At 41.9% G+C, this 27731-nt stretch overlaps 1 protein-coding gene across 2 annotated transcripts; it reads left to right on the forward strand.

Moving 5' to 3' along the window:
• Positions 1–26853, forward strand: CDC16 (cell division cycle 16). 2 transcript variants are annotated; one of them, XM_065896012.1, is made up of 18 exons: positions 1–177; positions 1419–1473; positions 1575–1672; positions 2779–2817; positions 3081–3221; positions 5373–5532; positions 6505–6596; positions 7099–7232; positions 8073–8152; positions 9230–9279; positions 10169–10242; positions 12018–12143; positions 16302–16454; positions 17739–17802; positions 20260–20321; positions 21222–21357; positions 22940–23030; positions 26376–26853. In XM_065896012.1, the coding sequence occupies exons 1-18, from the start codon at positions 130–132 to the stop codon at positions 26633–26635; spliced, it is 1863 nt and encodes a 620-aa protein (XP_065752084.1). In that variant the 5' UTR covers positions 1–129; the 3' UTR covers positions 26636–26853. The 2 variants fall into 2 exon arrangements, with proteins under 2 accessions (XP_065752084.1, XP_065752085.1); XM_065896013.1 differs by lacking the exon at positions 16302–16454 and having other exon boundaries at positions 130–177; positions 26376–26635.
• The last annotated feature ends 878 nt before the right edge of the window (positions 26854–27731 follow it).

A 27731-nucleotide genomic window follows, 5' to 3' on the forward strand; every position in this document is an offset into this window, starting at 1 on the left:
CCGGGCGGCGCGCGCGGCCGGGTGGGGTCGGTCCCGGGCTTGGGGCTTGGGGCTGTGGCGGCGCGGGGGCCGGGTCTGCCCGCTGGGCAGCAGGAGGGAGGGTGCGCGCCGGACCCCGGCCACGCAGCCATGAACCTGGAGCGGCTGCGGAAGCGCGTCCGGCAGTACCTGGACCAGGTGGGCGGCCCGATCCGGGGAGCGCGGGCCGGGGCTCGGGAGGCAGCAGGGGCGGCTGCTGTCGGGGTGTTGGCGGCGCGCGGTCCTAAGGGCCTGGGCTTTGGTGGTAGAGCCCCCGAACGGGGGGGTCGAGCCCCCCGCCTTGTGCAGCCGGGAGGCTGAGGAACGCTGAGCGTGAAGCCACTAATGCGCGCGGCGAGCCTTACACGTGTTCAAGCCCCGCTCCGCAGCCGGCCCACCCCGGACACAGAGGTGCTCAGTACATACTTCGTGCTAGGTGGAAGGTGAAGGATTATTTTAGGATAAAAGTTGCGGGGTGGCCTGTGAGTTTAGTTAGCTAATAGAAAATTTTTGAAAAGTTTAGTTGTCATTTTTATTTGGCAGAATTTAACTGAATAAAGATAAAAACAAATCTGTAGTCTCAAAATCAGTACTTTAAAAAGTTCCTGTTAACTACACTTTCATTCCCTGTACTCCTCTTGAATGAACAGCAAACAGTGTTTAAGGGAAAGAAATGTTTCCAGAATCAGCAGCATAAGTTTAATCTGCGATGGCACTTAGTTTTTGTAAAATGTACGCTCTCCCAATAAATTGGAAACCAAGAAGGGGAGAGAAAAGCGTGTTCACGGTGAACTGTTCGATGTGAAATGTAGCAGCTGAATGTTTGGCAGCACGCTGAAGGGCTGCATTTTGCTTTGCCGTAAGTCAGCTGAATTGAATAAATGCTTCCTGCGCATTTTTTCTCTGGCTCTGGGGATGCAGTGAGGAAGGAGACAGGCCTGGTTCCACCCTCCAGGCACTAACATTGAGCAGATTTGTAACCGTCCCAGAAGCATTCCTCCTCCCAAATTGACTGGCAGCAGAGTTGCTGGTTTGCATCCGGGAGGACTGAGGCAAAGACTGAGAACCTTACTAACGGCTAGATGTTGCAAAATGATCACTTAAGTTATCTACTTCTTTAGACACCTGCTGATACAATTTTGCAATGTATAAGTTAAAAAAAACTACCTTCTTCAACTGTATATATCAAAGGTCTTCCAATAATATTTTTATTGCACCATTGAACTAAAAGTCACCTACTTGAGGTATAAGATAGAGATATGACTGATAGACCCTTTACTACACGTAAAAATTATTGTACTGAGATGTTGATTTATTATATAGCATTCTAATAATACCTGTGTGTAAAGCTATTGAAGTAACAGGGCAATTACCGCTTTTTTGTTTGTTTTTGGATACAGCAGCAGTATCAGAGTGCTCTATTTTGGGCAGATAAAGTAGCCTCACTCTCTCATGGTAAGTGACAGATTCTGATTTTTTTTTTCTGATTTCTCTATCCTTAAAAAACTTTCTACTTTACCTTGCACCTCTGACCATTTATGTAATTTTCCCTCCAGAGGAACCCCAGGACATTTACTGGTTGGCTCAGTGTCTTTACCTGACAGCCCAGTATCATAGAGCAGCTCATGCACTTCGGTCACGAAAACTGGACAAAGTAAGTGATTGTATGAACCTTAAAGCTTTTTAAAAATGTTATTAGATTAGTATTTTAGGTATATGTTCTTATGTCAAAATTTTTTAAGGATTCAATTTTTCATATTAAATGTAAAGAGAAAATTTCTTGTGTACGTTTATTTTTTCTTTGGCCGTGACGCACGGCGTAAGGGATCTTAGTTCCCTGACCAGGGATTGAACCCGCGCCCCCCTGCATTAGAAGGGCAGAGTCTTAACCACTGGACCACTAGGGAAGTCCAAGAGAAAATTTCATATTCCTAATCTCGGTCACTTTGTTTTTCCCTCCCCCCACCCCCCATCTAGTCACTAAGTTTTGAAAATTCTGTTTCCTAAATAGCTCTGAGAGTATGGATAGTCCTTTCTATCTCATTACCATTCATACGTGTCAGGCCTGTAATTTGTCTGTTTTGTTGTTTTAGCCTCCCTCCTTTCTCTTTTCTCCAGTAACATCTTTCCCACACCCCACCTTCCTTGTCTCCAGTTCATCTTTTAAACTGTCAGAGGGTGGTCTTCCTAAAACAGATCTGATCACATCACTCACAGTGTAACTCAGTGATTTCCTATTGCCTACAGGATAAAGTCAGGTGCATTCATAGGCACCCCAGGTGCTTCTTGATTTCTCTCCAGTCTGTGTCTGACCCAGCACCACCATCAGTGCATGGAATGTGTATCCAGTCATGCTGACTGCTTGCAGTTCCTTAGATGTGTGACAGTTATTCAGACTCAGTGCTGGAATGCTGACCAACTCCTAAGTTACCCTCTCCCCTGGAGATGTTTTCTTATTCAACTGGTTAGTATTTTTTATGCGATTCTTTCATAGTTTATGAAAGAAACTATGTGCTGTGTTTATGTCTCCCCTGCCACAACCTCCTTGAGGGCAGGTCCCTATTCCTTTTTGAATCCTTGGTGACTGGTAAACAGTAGGTTCATGATGAATATGGGTTAAAAAGACTGTTTTTTTTTCCCTGCGAGAGTAAAAGAGGAATTATGAAAATGGCTTTCTTCACTTCGTGGTTATAGTTTTCTTTTTGATTGAAGATGCATATTATCTTGATCACTTTTTTAATAGATTAATTTCTTTCCTAGTTGTATGAAGCATGTCGCTACCTTGCAGCTAGATGCCATGTAAGTGTGCTCTCAGTTTGTTTTATTCGATAAAGGTTTAATGATGTGAATGTTACACATCCCTCCCATGAGTGTGAGAATTCAAAATACTGACTCTCCATTTACTAAAATCTCATATGCATGAAGAAAATTCAACTTTAGACATTTTAAATTTAAGTAATGAGTGGGTGTAATATTTATTACCCTTTTAAAATCTACTGTGATTGTGTGTGTATCTAGCGTCAGAAGTCATGGCTGACAAACGCTATTTCTGTTTTCTGCAGTTTGCTGCAAAAGAACACCAGCAGGCTCTTGACATTCTTGATCTGGAGGAGCCGATCAGCAAAAGACTGTTTGGGAAATGCTTGAAGGATGAAAGTAGCTTGAAAGACCCCTCCAGTGACTGGGAAATGTCACAGTCCTCAGTAAGTAACGCTGTGGTAACCGTGCTTCCGTAACATCAGTAAGAATTGCCCACATGGTAGGGCAAATGTAAATCACCTTCTTTTACTTGAGTACAATCATGTTAAAATAGTTTGATTGCCAACTTACTTAATTTTCCCAGCCCAAGAAGATTCTGAGACATTTCTGAGCCATCAGTTACAAGTTGTAATTGTGTCCTCAGATGCTGGAATCTGAAATAGGCAGACTTAAGCTCTTTCTTCTTACATTTGATACCTTAAACTCCTCCCCACAGGTGGAATAATATTTTCCCTTCTTACTGTATTTCAACAGTGTTTTGTACTTACCCCCAAGAAACCTTGATTACCTTAGACGGTTTCTTTCCAGGGAGTGGTGTGGTGTTACTGTTTATGTTATTTTGTGTATTTCAGTTTGTATACTTCATGCCTGCATAGAATTGCAAATTCCTTGCTGGCAGAGATTATACTGATACAATGTAACATGGTAAATACCATCCACGGTCAGATTGCTAATCCGGACTCTTAACTCTTTTCTTTTTTTTAACAGCTTTCTTGAGATGTAATTCACATAGCATGCAATTCATGCATTTGAAGTGCATAGTACCTCGGTTTTTAATATATTCGCTGAGCTGTACAACCCTTACCACAGTCCGTTTGAGAACATTTTTTTTTTAACTTCAGCGAGAAACCCTGTACCCTTTAGCTGTTACCCACCAATCCCCCATTTCCCAGTTGTTCTTTATAACATGTCTATGAAGGAACTTGGTTACTCTACTGTTCATCTCAAGAAGGTGGGAATACTATACATTATTAGGTTTTTTTTTCTTTTTAAGAAGCACATTTTTGTGTGAAGAAATACATTTATGAGGGAGTTGAGGATTATCATTATTCTTGGACCTCTTATCCATTAACTGCTAAGAAATGCATGATTTATTTGTAATGCATTATTTATTTTGAGTTTACTTTTTTTAATAACTCATAGGATACTGCATAGGTCTAAGATTCTCTCATAATGTCCTCTACTATTTTTGAATTGTGATTTTATGATGAATCCCATTATCAATTTTATTTATTTATTTTTTTAGTGGTTTGAGAGACGGCAATTTTTATTTTTTTATTTGTTTGTTTATTTTTGGCTGCGTTGGGTCTTCGTTGCTGCGTGCATGCTTTCTCTAGTTGTGGCGAGCGGGGGCTGCACTTGGTTGCGGTGCACGGGCCTCTCATTGCGGTGGCTTCTCTTGTTGCGGAGCATGGGCTCTAGGCGCAAGGGCTTCAGTAATTGTGGCTCTCGGGCTCTTGAGCACAGGCTCAGTAGTTGTGGCGCACGGGCTTAGTTTGCTCCGTGGCATGTGGGATCTTCCCGGACCAGGGCTCGAACCCGTGTCCCCTGCATTGGCAGGCGGATTCTTAACCACTGTGCCACCAGGGAAGTCCCCATTACCAATTTTAGCTGCTGCATCTCTGGACCATCTTTAAGCTCACTTGTTTGTTTTTTGAGGTTCAGAATCTGGAACATAAATCAGATTTCTGCAGCCTCCTGTTAATGGTAGTAGTGAGGTGGCTGCTGTGTGAGCAGCTTACCGTGTGCTGGCTACCGATGGTACCACCTCTGATCCTTACAGAGCCTGTGCGTTAGATGAGGGGAGGAAACTGAATCACGAGAGGTTAGAGCATTGTCCAGGGTCACTCGTAAGTGTCACAGCTGGGATTTGAGCTCAGGTCTGTCCAGTTCCCAAAGGCCACGCTCCTAACCCCTGTGCTGCATTGCTGCCGGTTTTCTAATATTTACTAAGGTTCGTTCATTGAGATCTACCTATCAAACGGTCTTCGTGTTTGATTTAATATACGTATGCTCTGTATGCTGTCTCTAAATCATTACCCTATTTGAGACAGAACAAGTAATGAACAAAGTAGCAGTAACGTGTAAGCTAGTTATAAAGGTTTGTTGAAGTGAGGAGAGCCTAAGGAAGATAGATGAGAGAAGTTTTACTTTGCTTTTATGTTTCTATTAATTTATATTGTGTGACATTGGATGGAGCACATCCTTTTAGATGTAAAAAAAAAAGTCTTAGCCTTCAGACAATATATGATTTTTGATAAAAAATTAATTTCAGTAGTGCTGACTTAGTATGTCACTCATCATTTTTCCAACAGATAAAGAGTTCTATTTGTCTTTTACGAGGAAAAATCTATGATGCTCTAGATAACCGAACCCTCGCTACTTACAGCTATAAAGAAGCTTTGAAGCTTGACGTCTACTGCTTTGAAGCATTTGATCTTTTAACGTCACACCACATGTTGACAGCCCAAGAAGGTTTGGAGACCCAGGTGTTTTTATGTTTAGCACAATTAATACTGTTTCGATTTTTTTTTTTTTCTGAAATCTATAGAATCAAGAGCAGGCTATTACGTACAGGTTTAAACTTCCTTCACATCTTCAAACATGAAGCACGTTCTAAAATACAATATTGTGCCGTGCTCCTTGCAGTCAGAATCTTCAGGGATTGAGATGTGATGAGTGATTTAAAGTTGTAAAGAACTCAGGATCTGATTCAGTAATTTCCAACATGGCTGCTCTTTAAACCCCCAGGAGTTTTAAAAACATCATTGTGCAGGTCCTAACTCCAGACCAGTGGAATCAGAATCTGGTGGCGGGGCCCTGGCATCAGATGGTTTACAGCTCCCAGACGATCCTGAGATCCATCGAGGGCTGAGAACCATTGACCTAGTATGTTGCCAGTGGTGTGAGGTGGATAAACAAGAGAAACAGAAAGTGGAGATGTTGTATTAATGGCATTCAGACATTTTAGCCTAAAGCGTGGTTTTCAGCCAGGGTGATTTTGCCCCCTAGAGGACATTTGGCAGTGTCTGGGCAGAGTTTCATTGTCACAGCTTGCAGGTGGGTGGGGCGTGGGCGGTTGCCGCTGGCATCTAGTGGGTAGAGGCCAGAGGTCCTGCACACATCCTACAGTGCGTAGGACAGGCAGCACAGCAGAGAATTGCCCCACAGTGTCCGTAGTGCTGAGGGTGGGTAAGTGGCTTGGTGGTTCTTAAGTCTGGTGATGACTAGAATTGCCTGGCAGGTGCATGCAGAGCCCTCAAGGTGATTCTTATTACCTGGGTCTGGAACCACTGTCTTAGTTTTCTCCAGTTCATTCTATCTTGTTATTTTCTCTTTTGAGCTCAATTTACTTAAACCAAGAACTATAGAAGAATATTTTTCATTGCTGATTTTTCTTCCCCATAAATACTGTGAGGACGTTCCTTTTTTCTCAATATTTTTTAGAAAAAGAACTTCTTGAATCACTACCTCTTAGCAAGCTCTGTACTGAAGAACAGGAATTGCTACGTTTTCTATTTGAGAACAAATTGAAAAAGGTAAGTAAAAACACGAAGTTAGTATTTGCTTTGTATAAGCATCTTATTTCATTCAATTTGTCCTCTGTTCTTTCACAGGTTAAGAATTTAGAAATTAATTTTTATCAGTTTAGCACATTTGCAAGGACAGATTTAGATGATTTAAAATATATGATATGATTCCTGAAAATGCTTCCCAAAATATCTGTCTTCCTCCCGGGAACAACTCATACTTTTAAAAGATTGAACTATCAGATAATCAATGATGTGTGAAAATGAGGATTTTTTCCTCATGCTTCCTAAACTACTATTTTGTAAAATACTTCCTGCCATGGAATTCTGTGATAAAATTGAGAAGAGAATTAGACTTGCTGAGAGGAGTACTGGTGATACTTGAAGTTAGAAAAGTTTCGAGCATCTCACATGTGTCATGGTGTTAAACCTTGAAACACTCGGGCCACGTTGGGTCTGCCTTTGGATTCGGCGCTGCACACTGAGTCATGTTTGCATTTCTCTGTTTCAGTATAATAAACCTAGTGAAACTGTCATCCCCGAGTCTGTAGATGGTTTGCAGGAGAATCTGGATGTGGTCGTGTCTTTAGCTGAAAGACATTATTATAACTGTGATTTTAAAATGTGCTACAAGCTGACTTCTGTGTAAGTACATCCACTTATTTTTGTGCAGGAACGTAAGAGTTTAGTCCATTTTACATGAGAAATATGTGGGACCTGCTTTCTGAATAATGTCAAACTGATGGATGATCATTTAAGCTGCCTTTTCCATTTGCAGAGTACAGGGGGGTGGGAGTGGGGGGGCGTGTCATCTCAAAAGAGCAATACACTGACACAGGTGTATGCACATTTGTTGCTTTATTCTATTAACTCGGGAGTATCCTGTCCCTCCCGGGAGATAATTTGCAAGTTTGAGAATACCGTCTGGCACGTAGTTTCATAAAGTCCGTTCTTTCTTGAAGCAGAGGCTAATAAAATCCTATAGGTACTGGGTGTCAGGCTCACTAACTGGCCAGGCCTCCTCCCCCAGCACCAGTCTTTCCATGTGCATAGTTCACACTTGTCCTTTACATGTACTGTTTTTAATGGATCTTTCGTGTTGCTTAAAATCCTTGAATTCACTAAAATTTTAACTGACAGATAGTTAGGATTCATTTAATATTTCGTATTATTTTTGATCCTTCTAAATAATTAGACCACTTATTTTATGTGGTACAGTTCTGTTAGCTTAAAGTAAATGTATGTGGTGATGTTTATTTTTATTGATTCTGAATAAATCAAGATTTTCCCTTTCATTTAAAACTTAATCATTGCCTTAACTGAACAAGTCTGAAGATAATGGAGTTAAGAAAGTAAAAATGTATTCTAGCCCACAGTATTGTATGTCATGTGGTAATGACTGTTTGGATAGGCATAGCTAATTGAAGTGAGCGCTGTTACATACTGTTTGTACGTATGTACATAGTGTGTTTCTTTAACTTTCAGAGTAATGGAAAAAGATCCTTTCCATGCAAATTGTTTACCTGTACATATAGGGACACTTGTGGAGCTGAATAAAGCAAATGGTAAGAATTTCTTTAAATTAAAATAATAATTTTTAAGACAAAAAATATTCTGTACCTCTGGAAATTCTGTCTCACAAATCCTGGACAATTCAGATTGCAGGTTAACAACTGGGGGAGGAAATGCTTATCCAAGTAACCAGCAGTCTCTTCTGTTATCCCAGCAGAGCACACTGTTTCTATATCCCTAATTCCTGCTTCCTTTTCTCAAATGTAATTTGTGCTTCAAGGTGTGTTAGCTTTAGAGCATTGGGTGCCAGGTGTGCCTTTTCCCTTTTTCTTGTAAAATCCATAAGAAAGCTGGTATGGCAGGAGTCAGTAGCTGTTTAGAAACGGGAAGGGGGCAGACTTTTTGCTCACATTTTCCATATTCTGGAAACATTTACAGGGTTTGGACTGTATTTGCCCTTAAATCTTCTAAACTGACTCGTCAGCTCGGTCAGGAGGAAAACTAGCCAGGCACCCCAGCTCTGGGCCCCTGCTGCTCCAGGCATGGCCTGTGGGCCAGCAGCATCGCGCCTCCGGGGAGTTTGCTGGAAGTGCAGGCTCTCTAGCCGCCCTGGGCTGTTGAGCCCTAAGAGAGTCGTCGTGACATGCTGGGACTTTGTGTTACCCAGGGGCACATCATCTTGCTGGTTCCATAAACGGGAGGCTTTGGTCAACCAGATTGGCTGTGGGTGGTCAAGACGGTCTGTATTGGCCTGTGGAGTAAGAAACCTGGGCTTCAAGACAGGCGAGGCCCCTTGAAATAGCCTCTTAAGCACGTGGAGTGCTTTGTCGTGTGCCTCTCACCCAGGCTGCTAGTCACTCGATAAGCGCTCAGCGCCCACTTTGGGCCTGGAGTGGGCTGAGGGATTGGAGGTGGGGGTACGTGAAACAGCCGTAGTATCTGCTCCGTGGAGTTTCTATATGGCATTAGGTAAATGGATTTTGTATCCAGGAAGAAAGAAAAGTATGAAATCATTGCTGCGAGAACAAGATTTATATGATTGTGAAGAGCTGTAACTGGGGGAAACTCATATCTTAAAGTTCATTTGCTGTGAATAATTTTATTCTTTTTTTTCTTTTTCTCTAATGTAGAACTTTTCTATCTTTCTCATAAATTGGTGGATTTATATCCTAGTAATCCTGTAAGTAAATATAAACTTTTTCCCTTATAGTGTCTTTTTTCTTACCTGAACTTTAAGAAAATACTTAACAGGTGTTTAGACAGAGGCTAAATTTAAATTCAAGCAAATAATGTTTTATTTTAAGGTGTTGGAGCAGAATCTCCTAGTGCTTATGATAATTAGAAGCAGCATTCACTTTTTCAATTCATGGAAGTATATTTTTTTAGTATATAACTTAAAAATCTTTATTTTTATGATTACAAATATTGTATATGCATATTATTTTGAAATAGCTAACATACAGAAAAATTAAATATTGAAAGTGAAAGTCATACTCATACCTCTCATAAGCAACGCTAATAACTGCTTGGTAGCTTTCTCACATTACATGTATGATAACTTACTGAATTACGCACTGAATTGAATCATTGTGTCTCCCAAACTGCCGTGGATCAGAATGAAGACGTAGAAATTGAAAATGGAATCAGGAACCATGTCCTTAAAGACAAAAGTCAGGGGTCAGGGTTTAAGTCTCAGACAAGAATCTGCACCCCAGACCAGTGTGAAAACAATTTATAAAGAGGCGAAACCAGTGCAAGAGAAGTCAGCTGAAGAGGTGGAATCTGTAGAACCAAGGTGGCGTGGGGAAGACACAGTGCAGGTGGGAGGCTGGGACTCAGGCTGACTTTGCCATAGGAAGAGATTCAGATGCTGCAGGGGTGCAATGGGAAGCACCTGGAGCAAGAGCTGTAGAGAGTCTGGCCTCGTGTCACCCAGGACCCTTAGTAGACAGCCTGTCTCAGCGACGTTTCTGACTTGAACTAGAGTATATGCTGGGACCTCTGACTTGTTACAGATTCCCGGTTCAAGGTTAAGCGTCTTTGGTCATGGTACGTTTTAAACTTTTTAGGTGTCTTGGTTTGCAGTGGGGTGCTATTATCTCATGGTCGGTCATAAAAATGAACATGCCAGAAGATATCTCAGGTATGAACTTACTGTCTTCCTCCCTCTGTAGTGAACCTACAGGAAGTAATTTCTTGGTCATCTGCTTTAATGCAGTAATTAGTAGTACTTTTAAAAGCAGTATGAAAGAATAAAGGTTTTCTTCAGATTCCATTCAGTTGTGTCCATTATTTACCCTGCTCTTTATAAGATGCCATGAGGGGAGATAAAAGTAGTCAGTGGTATAGACCTTGTCCTCAAGGAGCTTATGATGTATTTAAACTTTTATTTATAAATGAGAATAAATATGAAAAAATAGGAAATAATACAAAGTATTTCGAAAGTTTTTTTATTTATAGAGATACTATTAACCTCTTACTCTTAGGACTTCTTTTGTTAATAGTTGTGAAATTACATGACACTTTATGTGAGGTTAGGGTCACTAAATGTGACTATAAAACAGAACTCTTGGCATAGTGAGCTGGTTTATGTAAGGATCTGCTGTGGTTTTAGCTTGAGGAGCTCCATGCAGCCCAATCAAACTACTTAACCAGTGCTATTCAATTACACAAGTACAGAAATATGTCTAATAATACCTGTGACTTCCTCCATGTGAACGAAATAGAAAATGGATCTGTGGTGAAGTTCATAAACTTTGGACACAGACTTGAATTCTAATCCAGATTCTGCCACTTACTAGCTATAATTCCTTGGGAGAGTTCATTTCTCCTACCTTCCCTTTCTTCTGTGAAAATGGGAATTGCTGAGATGACAGGAGAGGATCCTGCACTAGGAAAGCATTAGGGCGAGCTCTCTGGTTGGTGGGCTGCTAAGCGTTTTAGAAGAAGGGCGCTTGTGTTCTTTTCGGGAGCGGCGCGCCTCGTGCTGTAATGGTTCCTTTGACTGTGCTTCTCTCACTTAGTGTGCTTATTCAGTGATGAATTCTACGTGAAACAGGGAACATTTGGGTAAAAGAAAACTTAGAAAATAAAATGCTAAGACGTGGGAATCTCACCTTTTGTATTTTCTATGTTTGTTTTGTGGGTCACCTAGTTGAAGACTATTTAAGACTGTGTAAACAGTCCAGTCCACAGAACCAGCATGAATCTCTTAATCATCTGTAGGACGTCACTTAATCTTCCCAGCCTCCGTATACTTACTGTTAAAATATAAATAGCAATTTATTTATATAAATATAAATAGTAATTTATTTATAATTTATATATAAATTTATTTATTTATATAAATATAAATTTATATAAATATAAATAGTAATTTATTTATATAAATATAAATAGTAATTTATTTATAATTTATATATAAATTTATTTATTTATGTAAATATAAATTTATATAAATATAAATAGTAATTTATTTATAATTTATATATAAATTTATTTATTTATGTAAATATAAATTTATATAAATATAAATAGTAATTTATCTTGAAGGTTATGAGGATTAGGCAATGCATATAAGGCACACTTCCTTAAGTGGTTGCTGCTACCACCGTTTATCTACTAGGTTTTGAAATGAAGCTCCTGGATTAAGTAATATTTGTAAATTCTATACAGAAAGCTAACGGGCTCCACTATAGTACCTAAGAAGTTGTGGACCTCTCCTAAAATTACTTAAAAATTTGCTTGTACTATTAAACATTTTATTTCAAGTGAATTAACATAAATGTTACATTAGCGTTTAATATGTTGACAACTCATTCATTAATTCTGATGTCCTTGAAACCGTGAACTTACATAAAATTAACCTAACAATTGAAGAAGAAATATTACGCACTCGAATGAAATCTCTCGTTTTAGCAAAGCTACGACGCTGGAGAAGACCTACGGGCCGGCATGGATCGCTTATGGGCATTCGTTCGCAGTCGAGAGTGAGCATGACCAAGCGATGGCTGCTTACTTCACGGCAGCGCAGCTGATGAAAGGGTGCGCAGAGCAGGTCGCTTAAGCAAAGCGACATTTCGTTACTACTGTCTCTGCCATTTGGCTGTTAAACTAAACAAAAGAATACTGTATCATGTTAGTAGCCTATGATTGTGAAATAAGTGTGGAAGTGAGAGGGAAAGAAGCTGGTGTAGTGGTTTTGCCTAGCAGTTTACCTTAACCAATACAAAAGGGGGCTAACAAGTTAGGCTAAGGGAACAGGATAGGGTGGAAGCTGTTTTTCACATGCTCATATAAGAATGAAAGTATTCGTGAGCAGAGTTATTATTTACATCCTACTTATGTCCAGAAGGTATTTATGTGGCCCAGCTCACTACTCAGTTCAGGACTGAGTTTGCCGGTGTTGTAGATTTATGTCAGTGTTAGATGTGTTGGCAGTAGCCGGTGTGCCCTGAGAGCATACGGTACTTTGGGGAGCAGAGAATTGCTGTTGTTCCTGTTTGGAACTCTTTGGATTTGCCATCGGTTTTACTGTGCCTCGTTCTCTTGTGCGGGCTGCTTCTGCTGTCTGCCGCCCCACCTCTGCGTGTGTGGAGAGGTAGTGGGAGTGCCGGGGTGCAGAGGGCTGGTCTGGAGCCAGACTGCCTGGTGATCTTGGCCAGCTGTGTACCTCTTGAAGAATAGGAATCATGGCAACACTTAACACCTAGGCTTGCTGTGAGGGATAGTTGAGGTAATTCCAGTTTCCGACACATAGAAAGCACTCAGTGAAAGTTGGCTGCCTTAACTTGTCTGTTTGAATTTCATCTGGTTAGATTTGCTTTACCTTTCCAGACTGTCAGACTCATTTTGGCACCCAGTCCTGCGTCTATATTATTTATGGCCCCAGCTTTTTTAGTTATGTTAAATTTGATATGTATGACTTTGATATCTAACTAGCTGTCCATGAAAATATCGTAAAAGACGTAGCTCCCCGACTGCGTTAGTCAGCTCAGGCTGCCATAACAAAACGCCATACACTGGGGGGTTTAAACAGAAGCAGTTTATTTTCTCCCGGTTCTAAGGCTGGCTGGCCGGCTGGCTGATTGGGTTCCGGGGTGGGGGGGGGTGCTCTTCCCGGCTGCCTTCTCACTGTGTCCTCACAGGGCAGAGAGCTAGGTCTAGTGTCTCGTACAAGGGCACCAGCCCGGCCACATTAGGGCCTCACCTTCATGCCCTCACTATTTATGTCGTTTGTTATGTTGACCTTTTTTACCATTTCAAGTTCTCTTCATTTGTCCTTGTGGATTTGAGATACTGTCTGGTGTCGCTTCCTTACCCCAGTACAGCTTTGCTCCTGCCACTTCCTTTGTGCCGTTAGTGGTAAACACTACATCTCTACGTACATTAGGCCTAATCACACTGTTTCACACAATTGCTTTCTAAGTCAGTCAAGAGAAGAAAGATGAAATGTAATCAATTCTACTGGTACTGTGTTTTTCATGTGGATTTGAATTACTGTCTGGGGTCACTTCTTTCACCCTTAAGAACTTCCTTCAGTATTTCTTGTAAGGTGAGTCTGCAACAAAATTTCTCAGTTTTTGTGTCCCTGAAAATGTCTTAATTTCACCTTCGTTTTCAAGGGATAGTTTTGCTGGATATAAAATTCTTGGTTGTCCTTTTTCTTTCAGTATTTTGAGTGTCATCCATTGCCTTCTTGGCCTCCGGGTATTTGGTTAGAAGTCAGGTGATCAGGGATCTCATGTGTTATATTTTGTTACTGCTTTAAAGATGTTTATCTACATATTTATTTAGTGTTTTCCAGTGGTTTGACTATGGTTTGTCTAGGTGAGGATTACTTGGGAGTTTTCTGAGCTTTGGGGTGTGTTTGGCCTACATGTTCTTTGGTGTCAGATATTTTCTTTACCCTTACTTTCTCCCCTCGCCTCCAGGGCTCTCTTTACACACATGTTGGGATGCTTGGTGGTGTCTCCCAACTCGATGCGACTGTTGTTTTCCGCCATTCTTTTATCTTTCTGTTCCTCAGACTGGGTAATCTCATTTGACCTTATTCATGTTCGATGATTTCCTCTGCCTGTTCAAACTGCTGATGAACCCTTCTAGTGAATTTTTTATTTATTTTGTTTTTCAACTCCAGGTTTTCTGATCGTTTGTTATAATTTTTACCTTTTGTTGTTCTGTTTGGTGAGGCATTGTTCTCATAGTTCAGTTTTCTAGACATAATTTCCTTTAGTTCTTTGGATATTTAAAATAGCTTATTTAAAGTGTTTTTCTAGTAAGCCCAGTGTATGGTCTTCCTCCAGGGTAGTTTCTATTGCCTGCTTTTATCCCCTTATGTATTGCCATACTTTCTTGTTTCTTTCCACGTCTCTTTATTTTTTGTTGAAACTGGACATTTAAAGTAATATAATGTGGCAGTTCTGGAAATCACATTTACCCTGCACCACCCCAGGGTTTGTTGTTGCTATTTGTTGTGGCTGTTTGGTGACTTTGCTGGGCTTTTAAAAATTTTGTAAAGTCTGTGTCCTTTGTCACCTGAGGCCAGTGAAGCCTCTGCTCAGTTAGCTCAGGGCTTCTTTTCATATCTTGAGCCGAGTTTCCCCCCCTTTTCTGAAGGACCCTGTACGTGTATAGGGGCATGTCTTCAGTGTTCCCATGGTTGGTAATTCTGCCTTAGCCCTCTCCAATTCCTGCTTGCACTGAGCCTCAGGGGCATCCAGAGATGAGAGATTAGGGCCTTCTCCAGCCTTTCCTGTGCGTGCATATGGTCCTGTGTGTGGCCTTCTGGTGTAGCTGCCTCAAGTTAATGTTAAACATTGTTTTCAACAAATGCCTTGCGGGTAGACATTTCTCTGCACGAGCTCTGAGTCAGGTCAAATAAGACAGCTGTGAATGGGGCTTTTCCAGGGAGCTGCTAGATATGTCAAATAGTGACAGGTCTCTGTGGGGTATTTCAGAAGCTCCAAACTAATTTTTGTCCCCTCAAGTGGCTGTCAGACTGCTGATTTTCTAGGCTAATGTGGTGCTGGGGAAAGGGAGATGGGAATCAGACAAGTTAAATGTCATAGAGTTTGCTGCTCTCACTGAGATTCAGCTGTTTTTGTAGAATAAATACCCCTCAGATTGCTGTAAGCCTTTGGTTAGCTTGCAAAGTTCTAGAAATGTTTATTTTGACAATTGTTGGCAGTGTTCTCGCTGCTCCTATGGAGGAATAGATTTTTTTTTTTTTTTTTGCGGTTCGCGGGCCTCTCACTGTTGCGGCCCCTCCCGTTGCGGAGCGCAGGCTCCGGACACGCAGGCTCAGCGGCCGTGGCTCACGGGCCCAGCCGCTCTGCGGCATGTGGGATCTTCCCGGACCGGGGCACGAACCCGCGTCCCCTGCATCGGCAGGCGGACTCTCAACCACTGCACTACCAGGGAAGCCCGAGGAATAGATTTTTGGAGCTCCTTCCTGTGCATTTCATATTTCCTCCAGGTACATCCATAAAGGTTCTTCATGACCCTTCTGTAGATGCTACAGTTGTAACTTGAGTCATTCTAGATTAGAGCCCGGGCACCTCCCAGCCAGGCAGTCAGTATTCACTGACATTGTCAGATCCATCTTTGGGGAAAGGTTATCGTACTGTGATCACTGGTCTGCCAGGGTGAAGAGATGGAAATTCAATTAAAACTAGTTACTCTGCCTGCAACTGTTTTCAGAGGGTATGAGAGTAGAATACACATGACATAATCCAGAGCTCTGCAGCATAGAACTGATAATAACCGATAGTGGAGACTCACACGAGGGGTGGGGGGTGGTCTAGCTGGAAGTCCGAAGCAGCTGCGTAGAGGCAAGTGGAATTGAGCACAGCCTTGAGGGTCTGTGTTGCTGAGTCAGTGAGGGAGGAAGGCGGTCTTGGCTGGGCCTGGGTGATGGCACAGTGGGGCCTGCCCTTCTGCTTTGCAGGGGTTTTGTTTCATCTCTTTACTGTAGAATAATGAAAAGTAAGGGTGAATAGGTTGCTGGTAGATTTTAGAAGTGGCGGCTGATTAGTCTAAGAGCCTATTAGATATTCATTAAATATTAGTAAATGAAGTGTCAGAAAACAAGTAAGCGCTCTATTTTTGGCTATGTTAAAATTATTTTGCAGACAGGATTTGAAATCTGCTGAACTATAAAGTTTTGAGTGTTGAATATGTGAAATTTTCCAATATTTTTAGGTGTCATTTGCCAATGCTTTATATTGGATTAGAATATGGATTGACCAATAACTCAAAATTGGCCGAAAGATTCTTTGGCCAAGCTCTAAGCATCGCACCAGAAGACCCTTTTGTTATGCATGAGGTTGGCGTGGTCGCATTTCAAAATGGAGAGTAAGTACTGAAAGGCCAGAGGCCCCTCTGCTTCCCTTTTGTACAGAGAGCAAAACCTCAGTCACCAGAGTTTAGCCCATCAGAGTGGCTCTTCATAGACGTTTCATTTTAGGAGAAGGAGGCGTAAAAAACGAAAATAGCGAGTGTTATCTTGGAATTCTTTAAAAATACTAAACCTGGGTTTTGGTCCCCTGTGCTGTGGGCTGTCACAAGCTCTTAGGTCCTGGACTGGACAGTTGTTGCCAACTCTGTTAAGTCACTGGACCCCTCAGGGTGGCCTGGAGACACTGCAGAATCCCTAGTCGTCTCTTTGTTCACTAGGAATTGGATTCATACATCTGAGAAAGATTTCTTACAATTTTGGAACAAAAATGTTTCCTTTGCGGATAATCCAAAAATTAAGCCAATTAGAATGGCCCAGTCTCTGAGTTTCCTGGTCAGTAGTTGAGGCTCACCGTAGTCTTGGATATTTATAGAATAAGCAGTTCGGCGTCTTACTCAAAGAGGGGACTATCTGTAGTCCTTTGCACTGAACTGTACTTAAATTTTAAAACAGTAAATTAGTGCTACTGTAGTGTTTTTGTGGCATTTGTGTGTATTCTAAAAATTCGGTTATCTAATATTTATAAAAGAGTTTGGAGCCTTTTAAAATAATCTTTAGTAACAATTTCATATACAGTCAATTTATTTATAGTCTGTTTTATGCCCTTTTCCCTTTTTTGTGCTTTATGTTGGTTATTTTACAGTTTAAAATGATCCCCAAGCGGAATGCCGAAGTGCTGTCTAGTGTCCCAAGCTCAGGAAGGCTGCGATATGCTTTGGTCAGAATACAGGTGTTAGATAAGCTTTGTTCAGGCGTCAGTTACAGTGCTTTTGGCTTGAGTTCAGTGTTAACAGATCAACAATATACGTCAAGTGAGGTGTTGCCGAACAGAAGCACATGTGAAACCAGGTCCATTGAACAGTTGGTGAGCGTGTGAGCAGGGGATTGTAGTTTTTCCACTGGGAGCAGTGGTTTGGTGTTGGCTAAAGTAGTGTTAACAGTGCCTTTATAGAACCTAATTACTGAGAATATGCTGTATCTCCTAAAATCTTGAACTCTTGTGATGTTAATGCCATAAAAGTAATCATTTATCTCACTTAAATTTGACTTTTAAAAAACTGTTTACAGAAGTTTACCTCATTTCATTTTAATATTACTGGAAAGAGATATTCAGATTTTTCTTAAAATGTTTATACATGCTAATTTTGAATAAACTGTAACTTTTCCCCCCTCTATTTTAGGTGGAAAACAGCGGAAAAATGGTTTCTCGATGCTTTGGAAAAAATTAAAGCAATTGGGAATGAGGTATTCTATATAATATCTGTAATACACACACACACTCATAAGTGTGTTTAGTATTGAATGAGGAAGATCATATTAGACCGTCTGTCTTACCTAGAATACAATAACCTAATATTTATCATAGCAGATGTTTGTTAATGTTTGACTTGTCATGGTATGAAGTGTTCTGTTACATGGTACAAAATGAGTCTTTCTCATTGAGAGGGTAGGTGTTGGCTCTTTGCTTCTTAAGAGGCTCTAGTTTTGATCTGTGGGCGTAATCAGAGTATATTCCATGATTATTTGATACGGGGAATATGTGATGATACATGGAAGCTGGTAGGCACTGTAGCATCTGACTTGTCCTTGTCCAGAACCTCTTTGACCAATGGGTACATGTAGCAGCAGATCCCACTTCTGCAGGAATGGGGCCAAATGTCATTAAAATTAGACCTATCACTGCTCTTCCTCACCTGATACTTAGTATATATTTAGATCTTTAACCAGGTTCTGTCGTATGAGAGGCGCATGGATTTGTGCTCATGAATTAACCTTCCAGCTATCGTGGCTGTGTAAACACTGGTATTATATTAAATGCTGACAGTTTGAGACGCTGTAAACTTCTGTAGGTCAGAGATTTGCACGTTGTTGCTCTTTGGTTCCTGATTCTTTTATTCACGCCTGTGTTGTCTTACTCTGTTCTGATTATCACTTCCCAGTGTCCTTCTGTTCCTGCCCCCAGGAACACTTGCCCACAGCATACATCTTCCTTGGCTATAAGTTCCTCTTTACTGAGACAGACGCAGCTCCCTGGGCTCCCTGCCAGGTGGCGGTTTACTTGTCCCTGTAGACACAGCTTTGTTTATTTTGGTCTCTTCTTAATTGTCATGTGAACCTAAAAACACTATATACCTGTGTGTTTGCACATGTATGTATATAAAGCAGGTCTTCCACAGCTCAGTCTTGGGTGGTCGGGATAATGCATGTGTTTCTGTTGATATAGGGTGGCCACTTATCACCTTGCCCATTTTCAGAGAATTGAATCCCTTAGGACCTTGCTCCCTGGACTGCAGCAGCCGCATCAGCGTCACCTGGGAGCTCGTTAGAAGTGCAGAACTTCATATCTGCTGAACCAAAATCTGCAGTTTTAGCAAGACCCCCGGGTGCTTCTCACGCACAGGAAAGTTTGAGATGCACTGTCACGAGCCGCACCTGAAGTTGCGATTATACGCCTTTGATGATAGGAGACACTTAGGGTTCCTGCAGACATTTAAAGTAATGGTCTAAATACAAAAGCACAATCCTATTAAGCTTTCAAAATGCTCATTAAACAGTTATACGAGGAGGGGAAGATATTGTGCGATTTAGTTGTAAACTGCAGCAAATGGCAGAGTAGCCCAGGAAAGCAGGTGTGTCGAAGAATCGCAGAGGGTTTGTTCCATTCACGTGGGCAGTGCCTTCCAGAGCTGAGCTCAGGGCAGTTAGAGGGTGTGACCAGGTCTGTTTATTCCCTTAGTTCTGACTTACTGCTGCGTGTCGACTGTGTCCTAAGCGCTGAGCTAGGGGTTGGGAGGCAACAGAAAACTGGTTTGCTGTTGATGCCCTCAGATCAGTGCAGATAAATAAATCGCCAGTAATAACGCAGTGCACAGAAAGGGCTGTGATTGAGGAAGTAAAGGACTCCACACAGACTTGATGGTCGGTCAAGGAGGCCTCTGGGTTCAAGGAAATACACCTCGGTCCTAAAGGATGGATGCTAGCCGGGCAAAAGTAAGGAAGAGGGTATTTCAGGTGTAGAGAATGGTATGTGCAAAACTGGAGCCAACTCAGTATGGCTTGGATTTTCAGTTCACAGAGAACGTCAAGAAATGGGGCAGGAGGGGTAAGTGTGGGTCTTCAAGGGCCTTGAAGATGACGTTAGAGTTTGCACCTTGTCGAGAGGTGGCGGGACAGTAGGAGCTTTAAGACAGGTGGCGTGGTCAGACTCATATGATGGGGCCCAGACAAGACGTGTTAGTGATGGGGGTGGCGTTCTGATGAGGGGGCTGATAAGCCATCCCCGGAGGGGTCAGGGGTGACGTGGTGCTGTGTGCTGAGTGGCAGAGCACCAGAGGGGTGAGGTCGGGGAGCTGGGCTGGCGGGAGAGCGGACAAGACGTCAGCATGTGGTGTGCTGGACTTGAAGTGCTTGTGAGGTTGCCAGGTAGCAACATTACTAGGCAGACGGAAAGCTCTGGGCTGGAGGTACAAAATCTGAAGTTCTTTGGCATAGATGGGCTCTTTGACAAAATAGTGCTAATAAAATAACGCTCAGGAAGTGTCTTCTAGTAGGAAAGCTGGAAAAGCAACTCAACAGTCTTGCCTAGTGCTGTGCAAGCACCAGGAGAGAGCCCCTCTCGCACAGAGGAGTGCAGTCATGCAGTGCAAACGGGTCAGGATGAAAAGCAGCTTGTAATCGTGGGTCTGATGTGCTTTGTTTTAGGTAACAGTTGACAAATGGGAACCTTTGTTGAACAACTTGGGCCATGTCTGCAGAAAACTTAAGTAAGTGAAGTAAAGCATTTTCAGAAATATTCTTTGTGAGTAAAAGTTTACTTAATTTTGTGTAGCTCTTTTCCATATTTTTATTTAGCTTTCTTGTACTTGGCTACTCAGATGTAACAAGCACAAAACAAATGTTTTTATTACCTCTGTTGGTATAATTCTATTTTAGAAATATATTGAGAATTATAATAACTTCTATTTCCTAGGATTAAAAAATTTTAGTGTTCAAAATTAATTTAGAAGAATTAGGACAGTAGGAGCTAATTAAAGCCATATCCATATCCTAACTCACTCTTCTCCTCCAGATACCAGTTTTATGGTGTGATGATTGATGTGATAATAGATGACAATTGAAAAAGAGATTCTTTGGTTAAATAAGTTTGGGAACCTCGGGGTTACTCAAAATTTAGCAGGTTTTTCAGGATTTCTTGCAGTCTTTACTATGCGTTATGAACTGCAGCATTTCCCAAGCATTATTAAGCACAAAACCTTTTTTCACAAGAGTTTTTACAGAGCAAGTATTGCAGAGAATTTGGGGAAATGCTGTTCCAAGTAACTCCTGTAGACCTTAAAGCAAAACAATTTGGTTGCTTTTAACCATCCCTGGTGTAGGAGGCTTGATTTCACATAAAAGAGGTCTTGCTGTGCGATGGGGCATAGGCCCAAGGGTCAAGAATGGCATTCAGCTGGTAGCCCTGCAGGAGTGCCCACCCTCAGCTGGAAGGCAGGAAGACCCACTGAAGATACGCAGTGGATGCGAAGGACCGTTGCCGTCTAGACTGTTTCTCTGGTATAGGAAAGTGGTTCTTACGTGCCTACATCAAGGAGTACCCACTGCGCCCACTGACTGCTTTCTCTCTTTCTTCCTGTTCTCCTCTCCTCCCTCGTCTTCTCTCCCAGGAAGTATGCTGAAGCCTTGGACTACCACCGGCAGGCACTGGTGTTGATTCCTCAGAATGCATCCACCTATTCTGCCATAGGGTATATCCATAGTCTGATGGGCAACTTTGAAAATGCCGTGGACTATTTCCACACAGTACGTCTTTCGTCTTTTGTTTGTACCTAACTTTAAATCCGGTTAACAGTTACCACTTTTTTTAAAAGACGTCTTCTAGGCAATGTTTTGTTACCTTACAGAAGTGCAGTTAAAATTTTCATTTTAAAACTCCTCAGGCAACCTTGTATTTTATTCTTGTCTGTGCAGAGAAAAGTCCGTGAATGTCGTGTGGTAACTCCTCACATTAGAGCAGATGTGAACCTTGTCCTGAGTGTCAGTGAGAAACACAAGTGTCCAGGAGCGCTTGTCAGCGCAGCTGGGCTGGGTGTACATCTGACGAGCCCTTCGGGAACTCCATTCTTTCTATTTATGACTTAAAAGTAATTCCCTTAGATCAGGTTTGTAGATGAGCAAAGCTTGTGCATTCATCACTGGGAAAGACTCTCCCCTTAATCCATATGCAGTATTTCATCAGCTCTACGCCACCATTAATAAGCGAGGTGACCACACACAAAAATTCGCTGCCGTTGACACTTTATCATAATTCCTTCCTATCGCTTAGTTTTTCTGTACTTAGAAAAAGTGCTCTTTTGGACATATTAGGACATAGGTTTTTATCAGGGATCACTTTACTACCTACATAAAAAAGAAGGTGTAAGTGAAATAAATAGTTAAGATATTCATTCTTCCCATTCAGAGTTTGCTCATAAATCACTTCTGTACCAGGCGGTCATTCCTGTTTTCCCAAAACTGTGTCCGCGTGCCAGTGCACATGCCCCGTTTCACTCAGGTTCCTCCCAGCCAGAGACATTGGCTCTGTCAGAAGGTGTCACCAAAAGGTTGTTAGACAACAACCACAAGTCCAGTGTCTTCTGTAGGTGTTCTTCAGGGGGTTTGTGGTCTAGTCTGTGCTCTTGGTGTGGCCGCCAAGCCCACATTGCTGTCACAGACTCCCGTATCATGGCTGTGCCCGGCGGACAGCAGTACTAAGAATCCACCTGTTGAAAGACTTCCCAAGTTCAGAAATGCTAGAATTTGAAAAAATGTGCGTCTTAGAATCGATGAAATAACCGTTTTTGGAGAAAGAGATAAAATTTGAGAAAATGCAATATTTCAAAGATAAATTTGTGAGGGATAGATTCGTAACTGATTTTCAAAGGTCGGTTAGAGATTTTCAGGTAAAGTGAAGTCCTGAAGTGCCACTGAGATAACCAGAATACTTTCTGAGCAGGCAGAAGTGTTTAGAAGTGTTAATAGTTTTTGTGATCTTTCAAATGTCTGTATTTGAACATTGTGTAATTTACCTCTCTTCTATGATTTAATTAATACAGAAGTCTTTGAAGGCTTTTTGTGGAGATACAGGTTTTAAAATCTTTTTGGAGGAGGGGATTTCGAACGTAAACAATAACATAGTGTAATGACCCTCCGCGTACCCATCACCCAATTTCAACAGTCATCAACTATTGGCTACCCATGTTAACTGTATCCTCACTAACAGCCTCCCTCTACCTCTACCCTGGGTTCCCTGGAGTATTTAGAAACGAGTCCTGTGAGAATGTTTTACACCAAAGAGAAGGAGACAAATTTTCTTGTAATAACCGTGCTGAATCTTTTCTGGCAGGCCCTTGGTCTTAGGCGAGATGATACATTTTCTGTTACAATGCTTGGTCATTGCATTGAAATGTACATTGGTGATTCTGAAGCTTATATTGGTAAGATTATAATTATTCTTATTGACGTTGTATTCCATTTTTTAGATTGTTGTATATCTCTTTTTAGGTTTCTCAAATTCTCATGTAAAGTTCTAAGTTCATCTTTCTAATGGTTCTAGCTACATTAATATTAAGAAACTCCATTTATTTCAGTGGAACAACGTGTGGGAATTAATGATTCATTAAGTATCCATTCAGTTTAAAGTTGAGTACTTGCTGTATGCAAAATACAGTTATAGAATATGTGTAAAGCACTGTGATATACAACAATCGATCTAATTGCATAATTGAAAAGAATCTTAAGACAGATTTTTCTAATAAGTAAATGAAAGGGCTCTTGCCTTAATATTTTACAATGCAGAGCATAGCATGTAAATCTTTGCACTTCAGTGGACTGTTAAGTTGGCTTACGTTCACATTACAATGCTGTGTAGTTCTTTAAATTTTTTTTAATGATTAGCAAGTCATAAGGTAAGTTGGTATGGAGTTGCTGTACTTGGGTGCCCACTTAGTTACGAACATTGTAAGGGAGAGAGCATTGCAGTGAGGTTACATCTTGAGAGCCGGACTTTGGGGTAGGCAAAGACTTCTTTAACAGGGTGTGAAAGCAGAAGAGGAAAAAGTGTTAAATTAGGCTTCAATAAAAGTAAAAACTTGAGAGCAAACTGGCACATTAGAGACCGAGAGAAGTCCCTCACAACACATAAACTCATCAAAGAACTTGCGTCTAGAATACAAAAAGTCCTATGCATAATCCTACAATGAGTAGAAATTCCATCAAAAATGGACAAAATACTTGAACAGGAATTTCACCAAAGAGGTTATTCAGGTAATTACAAAATAAATGAAGGTGCTCAGTATCATTACTTGCCAGTAAAGTGAAATAAAAACCATAACGAGGGCTTCCCTGGTGGCACAGTGGTTGAGAGTCCGCCTGCCAATGCAGGGGACACGGGTTCGAGCCCTGGTCCGGGAAGATCCCACATGCCGCGGAGCAACTAAGCCCACGCACCACAACTACTGAGCCTGCGCTCTAGAGCCCGCGAGCCACAACTGCTGAGCTCACGTGCCACAACTACTGAAGCCCACGTGCCTAGAGCTCGTGCTGCACAACAAGAGGAGCCACTGCAGTGAGAAGCCCACGCACCGCAATGAAGAGTAGCCCCCGCTCGCCGCAGCTAGAGAAAGCCTGCACACAGCAACAAAGACCCAACGCAGCCAAAAATAAATAAATAAATTAAATTAAATTAAAACAAAAAAACAAAATAAAACACACCGTAATGAGGCACCACTATAAACCTGCCAGAATGGCTAAAAGTGAAAAATACTGACTGGTAGTACCTAGTGTTGGCAGTGGCACAGAGCAGCTGGAATCCTCGTACATTATTGATTATTGGCGGGGTTATAAACGGGTCAGAGCTCTTTGGGAAACTGTTTAACAGCACATCTGCTAAAGTTAAACAGGCCTTTCCTGCCTAACACACCACTCCGGCCAGTTTCCCACAGTCCTGTGGGTCGGTTCATGGCTCTTTCGCTGGTCTTCACTTGGAGGGGCTGATGGTCCAAGATGGCCTCATACACAGGGGGACCTCAGTGACACAGCTGGGCTTCTCCATGGGTCTTTAACCCAGGCTTCTTCATAGCATGGTCGTCTCAGGGTCCTGAGGGACAAGAACTAAAGCGTCGGGACCCTTTGGAAGCTGGAAGTCGCACAGATCACTTCCATCACGTTCTCTTCATCAGAATGAGTCGTGATTAAGTGCACCGTCAACACGGGAGGGCTTATTCAAGGGCGTGGGGGCAGGGAGGTGAGATGCACTGGGGGCGATCGAGGCAGTGGCCTTCCGTGCTGGCCTTACAGTGGAGGCAGCTCTGCTCCCAGGCTTATGCCCGAGAGAAGCAAGTGCCTCGGTAAGCCAGAAGTCACACGCGGGATTGTCCACAGCGGCTTCTTTCCCCCAGCAGCTCACTGGAGATAGCCGAGGTCCAGCAATAGGAGAGCGGAGAACACTGCACAGTTAGAAGAGCTAACGACTGAATCGTGTTGTGACACACATGAGTCTCGCCAGTTTTGACCAGGAAAGAATATATGCTGATTGATTCCATTTATACAAAGATTGGTAATAAGCAGAACTAATCAGTGGTGATAGAAGAGCGAGAGCAGCGACTAAAAGGGAAGGTTCACTAGAGGGCCCTCAGGTGGTTTTCTAGGAGCTGGAAATGTTCGCTTCTGGTCTGGTGGTGGTGATGTGGATGTGTACATATGTGAAAATTCATCCAGCTGTGCACACTTCACAGTTTGTATGTTACGCCTCAATTTTTAAAACTTGAAAAGACCTTGGGTTGAAATCTCAGGTCTGCCACCCAGTAGCCCTGTGGCTTTGGGGCAAGTGTGAGCCTCAGTTTCCACATTTGTCCAAGGAGGAGTTGTGAAGCTTAAACGCAAAAGTCTTACAAGGCTAAGAAAGGTGTGGAGATACAGTACTGAATAAGACGGACGTTTTGCCTGTCCTCACAAAGGTAATGGTCTTAGAAAGGAGATTTCCAAGTGTATTGTTCATTACATATTAATTTATTTTATTGAGGTAAAATTGACATATACTGTTGTATTAAATTCAGGTGTACAACATAATTTAATACTCGTAAGCATTGTGAAATGACCACCACAGTAAGTCTAATTAACATCTGTCACAAAACATAGTTAGAAAAAATTTTTTCTTGCAATGAGAACTTTTAAGGTCTATTCTCTTAGCAACTTCTGAATATGTAATACAGTATTATTAACTGTGATCGCCATGCTGTACTATTCTTATCTTAAGAAGACTTGGATGTTATTATCTGTTAAAACATCTATTACTGAAAGCTATTAGTTTGAACTTCGTAAAATTGTCATTTTGTTTATGTCGGGAATGATTGGACCTGGTACATCCATTATTCTCACGATTTTGATTTGTAGACAATGTATTTCCCTTCACTGTGTTTCTGTATACCTGAGGCTTGTGACTGCACCAGGGCCAAGCGCCAGCCGGCAGTTCTCCGTGTGTAGCAGCTGAGGAAGCACCGCGCACAGGCTTCTGTCGGTGCCAGACTCGCTTTGGAGATGGGGCGGCTGCTGGGCCCAGTGGAGCTGAGCCTGCACGTGCTTCTGGGAGTCTCCCCACGATCTCCCTTCGTCCCCAAGATCGAAGGAGCAGGGGCATGATGGGAACGCTTCTCCTCCTTAGCTATGCGTGTGCTCTTACAAGGACATCTGACCTAAACGATAGAGCAGTGTCGTATTGGTGGAAATGACAGGTAAATGGAATTTCTTATTTTGTTCTTACTGTGGCATTTCTCTCTTTTTAGGAGCAGACATCAAAGACAAATTAAAATGTTACGACTTTGATGTGCATACAATGAAGACGTTAAAGAACATTATTTCACCGCCGTGGGATTTCAGGGAATTTGAAGTAGAAAAACAGACAGTGGAAGAAGCAGGGCTTGCACCATTAGAAACCTCAAGGAAAACTCCAGATTCCAGACCTTCCTTGGAAGAAACCTTTGAAATTGAAATGAATGAAAGTGACATGATGTTAGAGACACCTATGTCAGACCACAGTACGTGATTCCAGACGGGTCCCAGTTCCCCCGTGTCCTAGAGTAGGTCAGTGTTTCCTCTCATCCTTGTCTTTAAAATGTCCCATTTCTCAACATGCATCCAGACCCCACCTCTGCATTTAGGAATGGAGACCTGCCTTAAGAGCCTGGATCGCACACCTTTGCAACAGATGTTTTCTGATCCTACAGAACAGTTATACAAAGTGAAATAAAGAAAGTAAACCATGTCTTAGGTCGTTTTTTCTTTTTCAATAGACTTTTATTTGGGGCTAATTTTGAACTTACAGAAAATCTGCAAAGGTAGTACTGAGAGCTTCCGTGCGCCCTCACCCAGTTTCCCCCATTGTGAACATCTTATGTGACTGTGGGACTTTTATCATAACTGAGAAATCCACGTTGGTCTCTGGTAACCGAACTGCAGACTTCTTTGGATTCCACCAGTTTTCCCGTGAATGTCCTCTTTCTGCCCCTGCATCCGGGGGCCGCGCTGCAACTAGCTGTCAGGTTGCCTGGGCTCCTCTTGACTCAGACCTGGACAGTTTTGAGAGGACTTGTCAGATATTTTGTAGAATGTTCCTCAGTTTGAGTTGTTTCAAGTGTTTCTCATGATGGGACTGGGGTTTGGGGTGTGAAGTACCTTTCTCACCACATTGTGTCAGGGTTACATGTTATCAGCATGACTTACACAGGAGGTGTGGACCTGATCACTTGGTGGCAATGGTGTCTGCCAGGTTTCCCCACTGCAAAGTCACTATTTCCCTCTTCCCACACTTGAGAAGCAAATCACTAAGTCCAGCCTACCCTCCGTTTGTTGAGGGGTTTAAGTTAAGCTCCATCCCCTGACAGTTTCATCTGTTCTCTCCCATTTGTTCATTTTATTTATTTATCCCATTTATTTATCAGCATAAACTCATGTATACATATTTTCTATTTTAGGTGATAATTTTATACTAACGTTATTTATTTTGTGGCTTCAGTTGTTTCAGCTTTGGCCATTGGAAGTCTTTCAGCTTGGCTCTTATGTCCTTGTGACATGCCTCCATCTTATGTCCTTGTGACATGCCTCCATTTTTTCTTCTCATTTTTCCTTTATTTTGGTAAAAT

The sequence above is a fragment of the Phocoena phocoena genome, chromosome 18 (genome assembly GCF_963924675.1).
Source record: "Phocoena phocoena chromosome 18, mPhoPho1.1, whole genome shotgun sequence".
Taxonomy (NCBI): domain Eukaryota; kingdom Metazoa; phylum Chordata; class Mammalia; order Artiodactyla; family Phocoenidae; genus Phocoena; species Phocoena phocoena.

Bases quoted from the DNA above. Each gene is read 5' to 3' on its own strand.
- CDC16 (XM_065896012.1), top strand. From the start codon at position 130: ATGAACCTGGAGCGGCTGCGGAAGCGCGTCCGGCAGTACCTGGACCAG. The intron at 178-1,418 runs GTGGGCGGCCCG...TTTTGGATACAG, and splicing joins TCCGGCAGTACCTGGACCAG to CAGCAGTATCAGAGTGCTCT. The intron at 12,144-16,301 runs GTGCGCAGAGCA...CAATATTTTTAG, and splicing joins GCAGCGCAGCTGATGAAAGG to GTGTCATTTGCCAATGCTTT.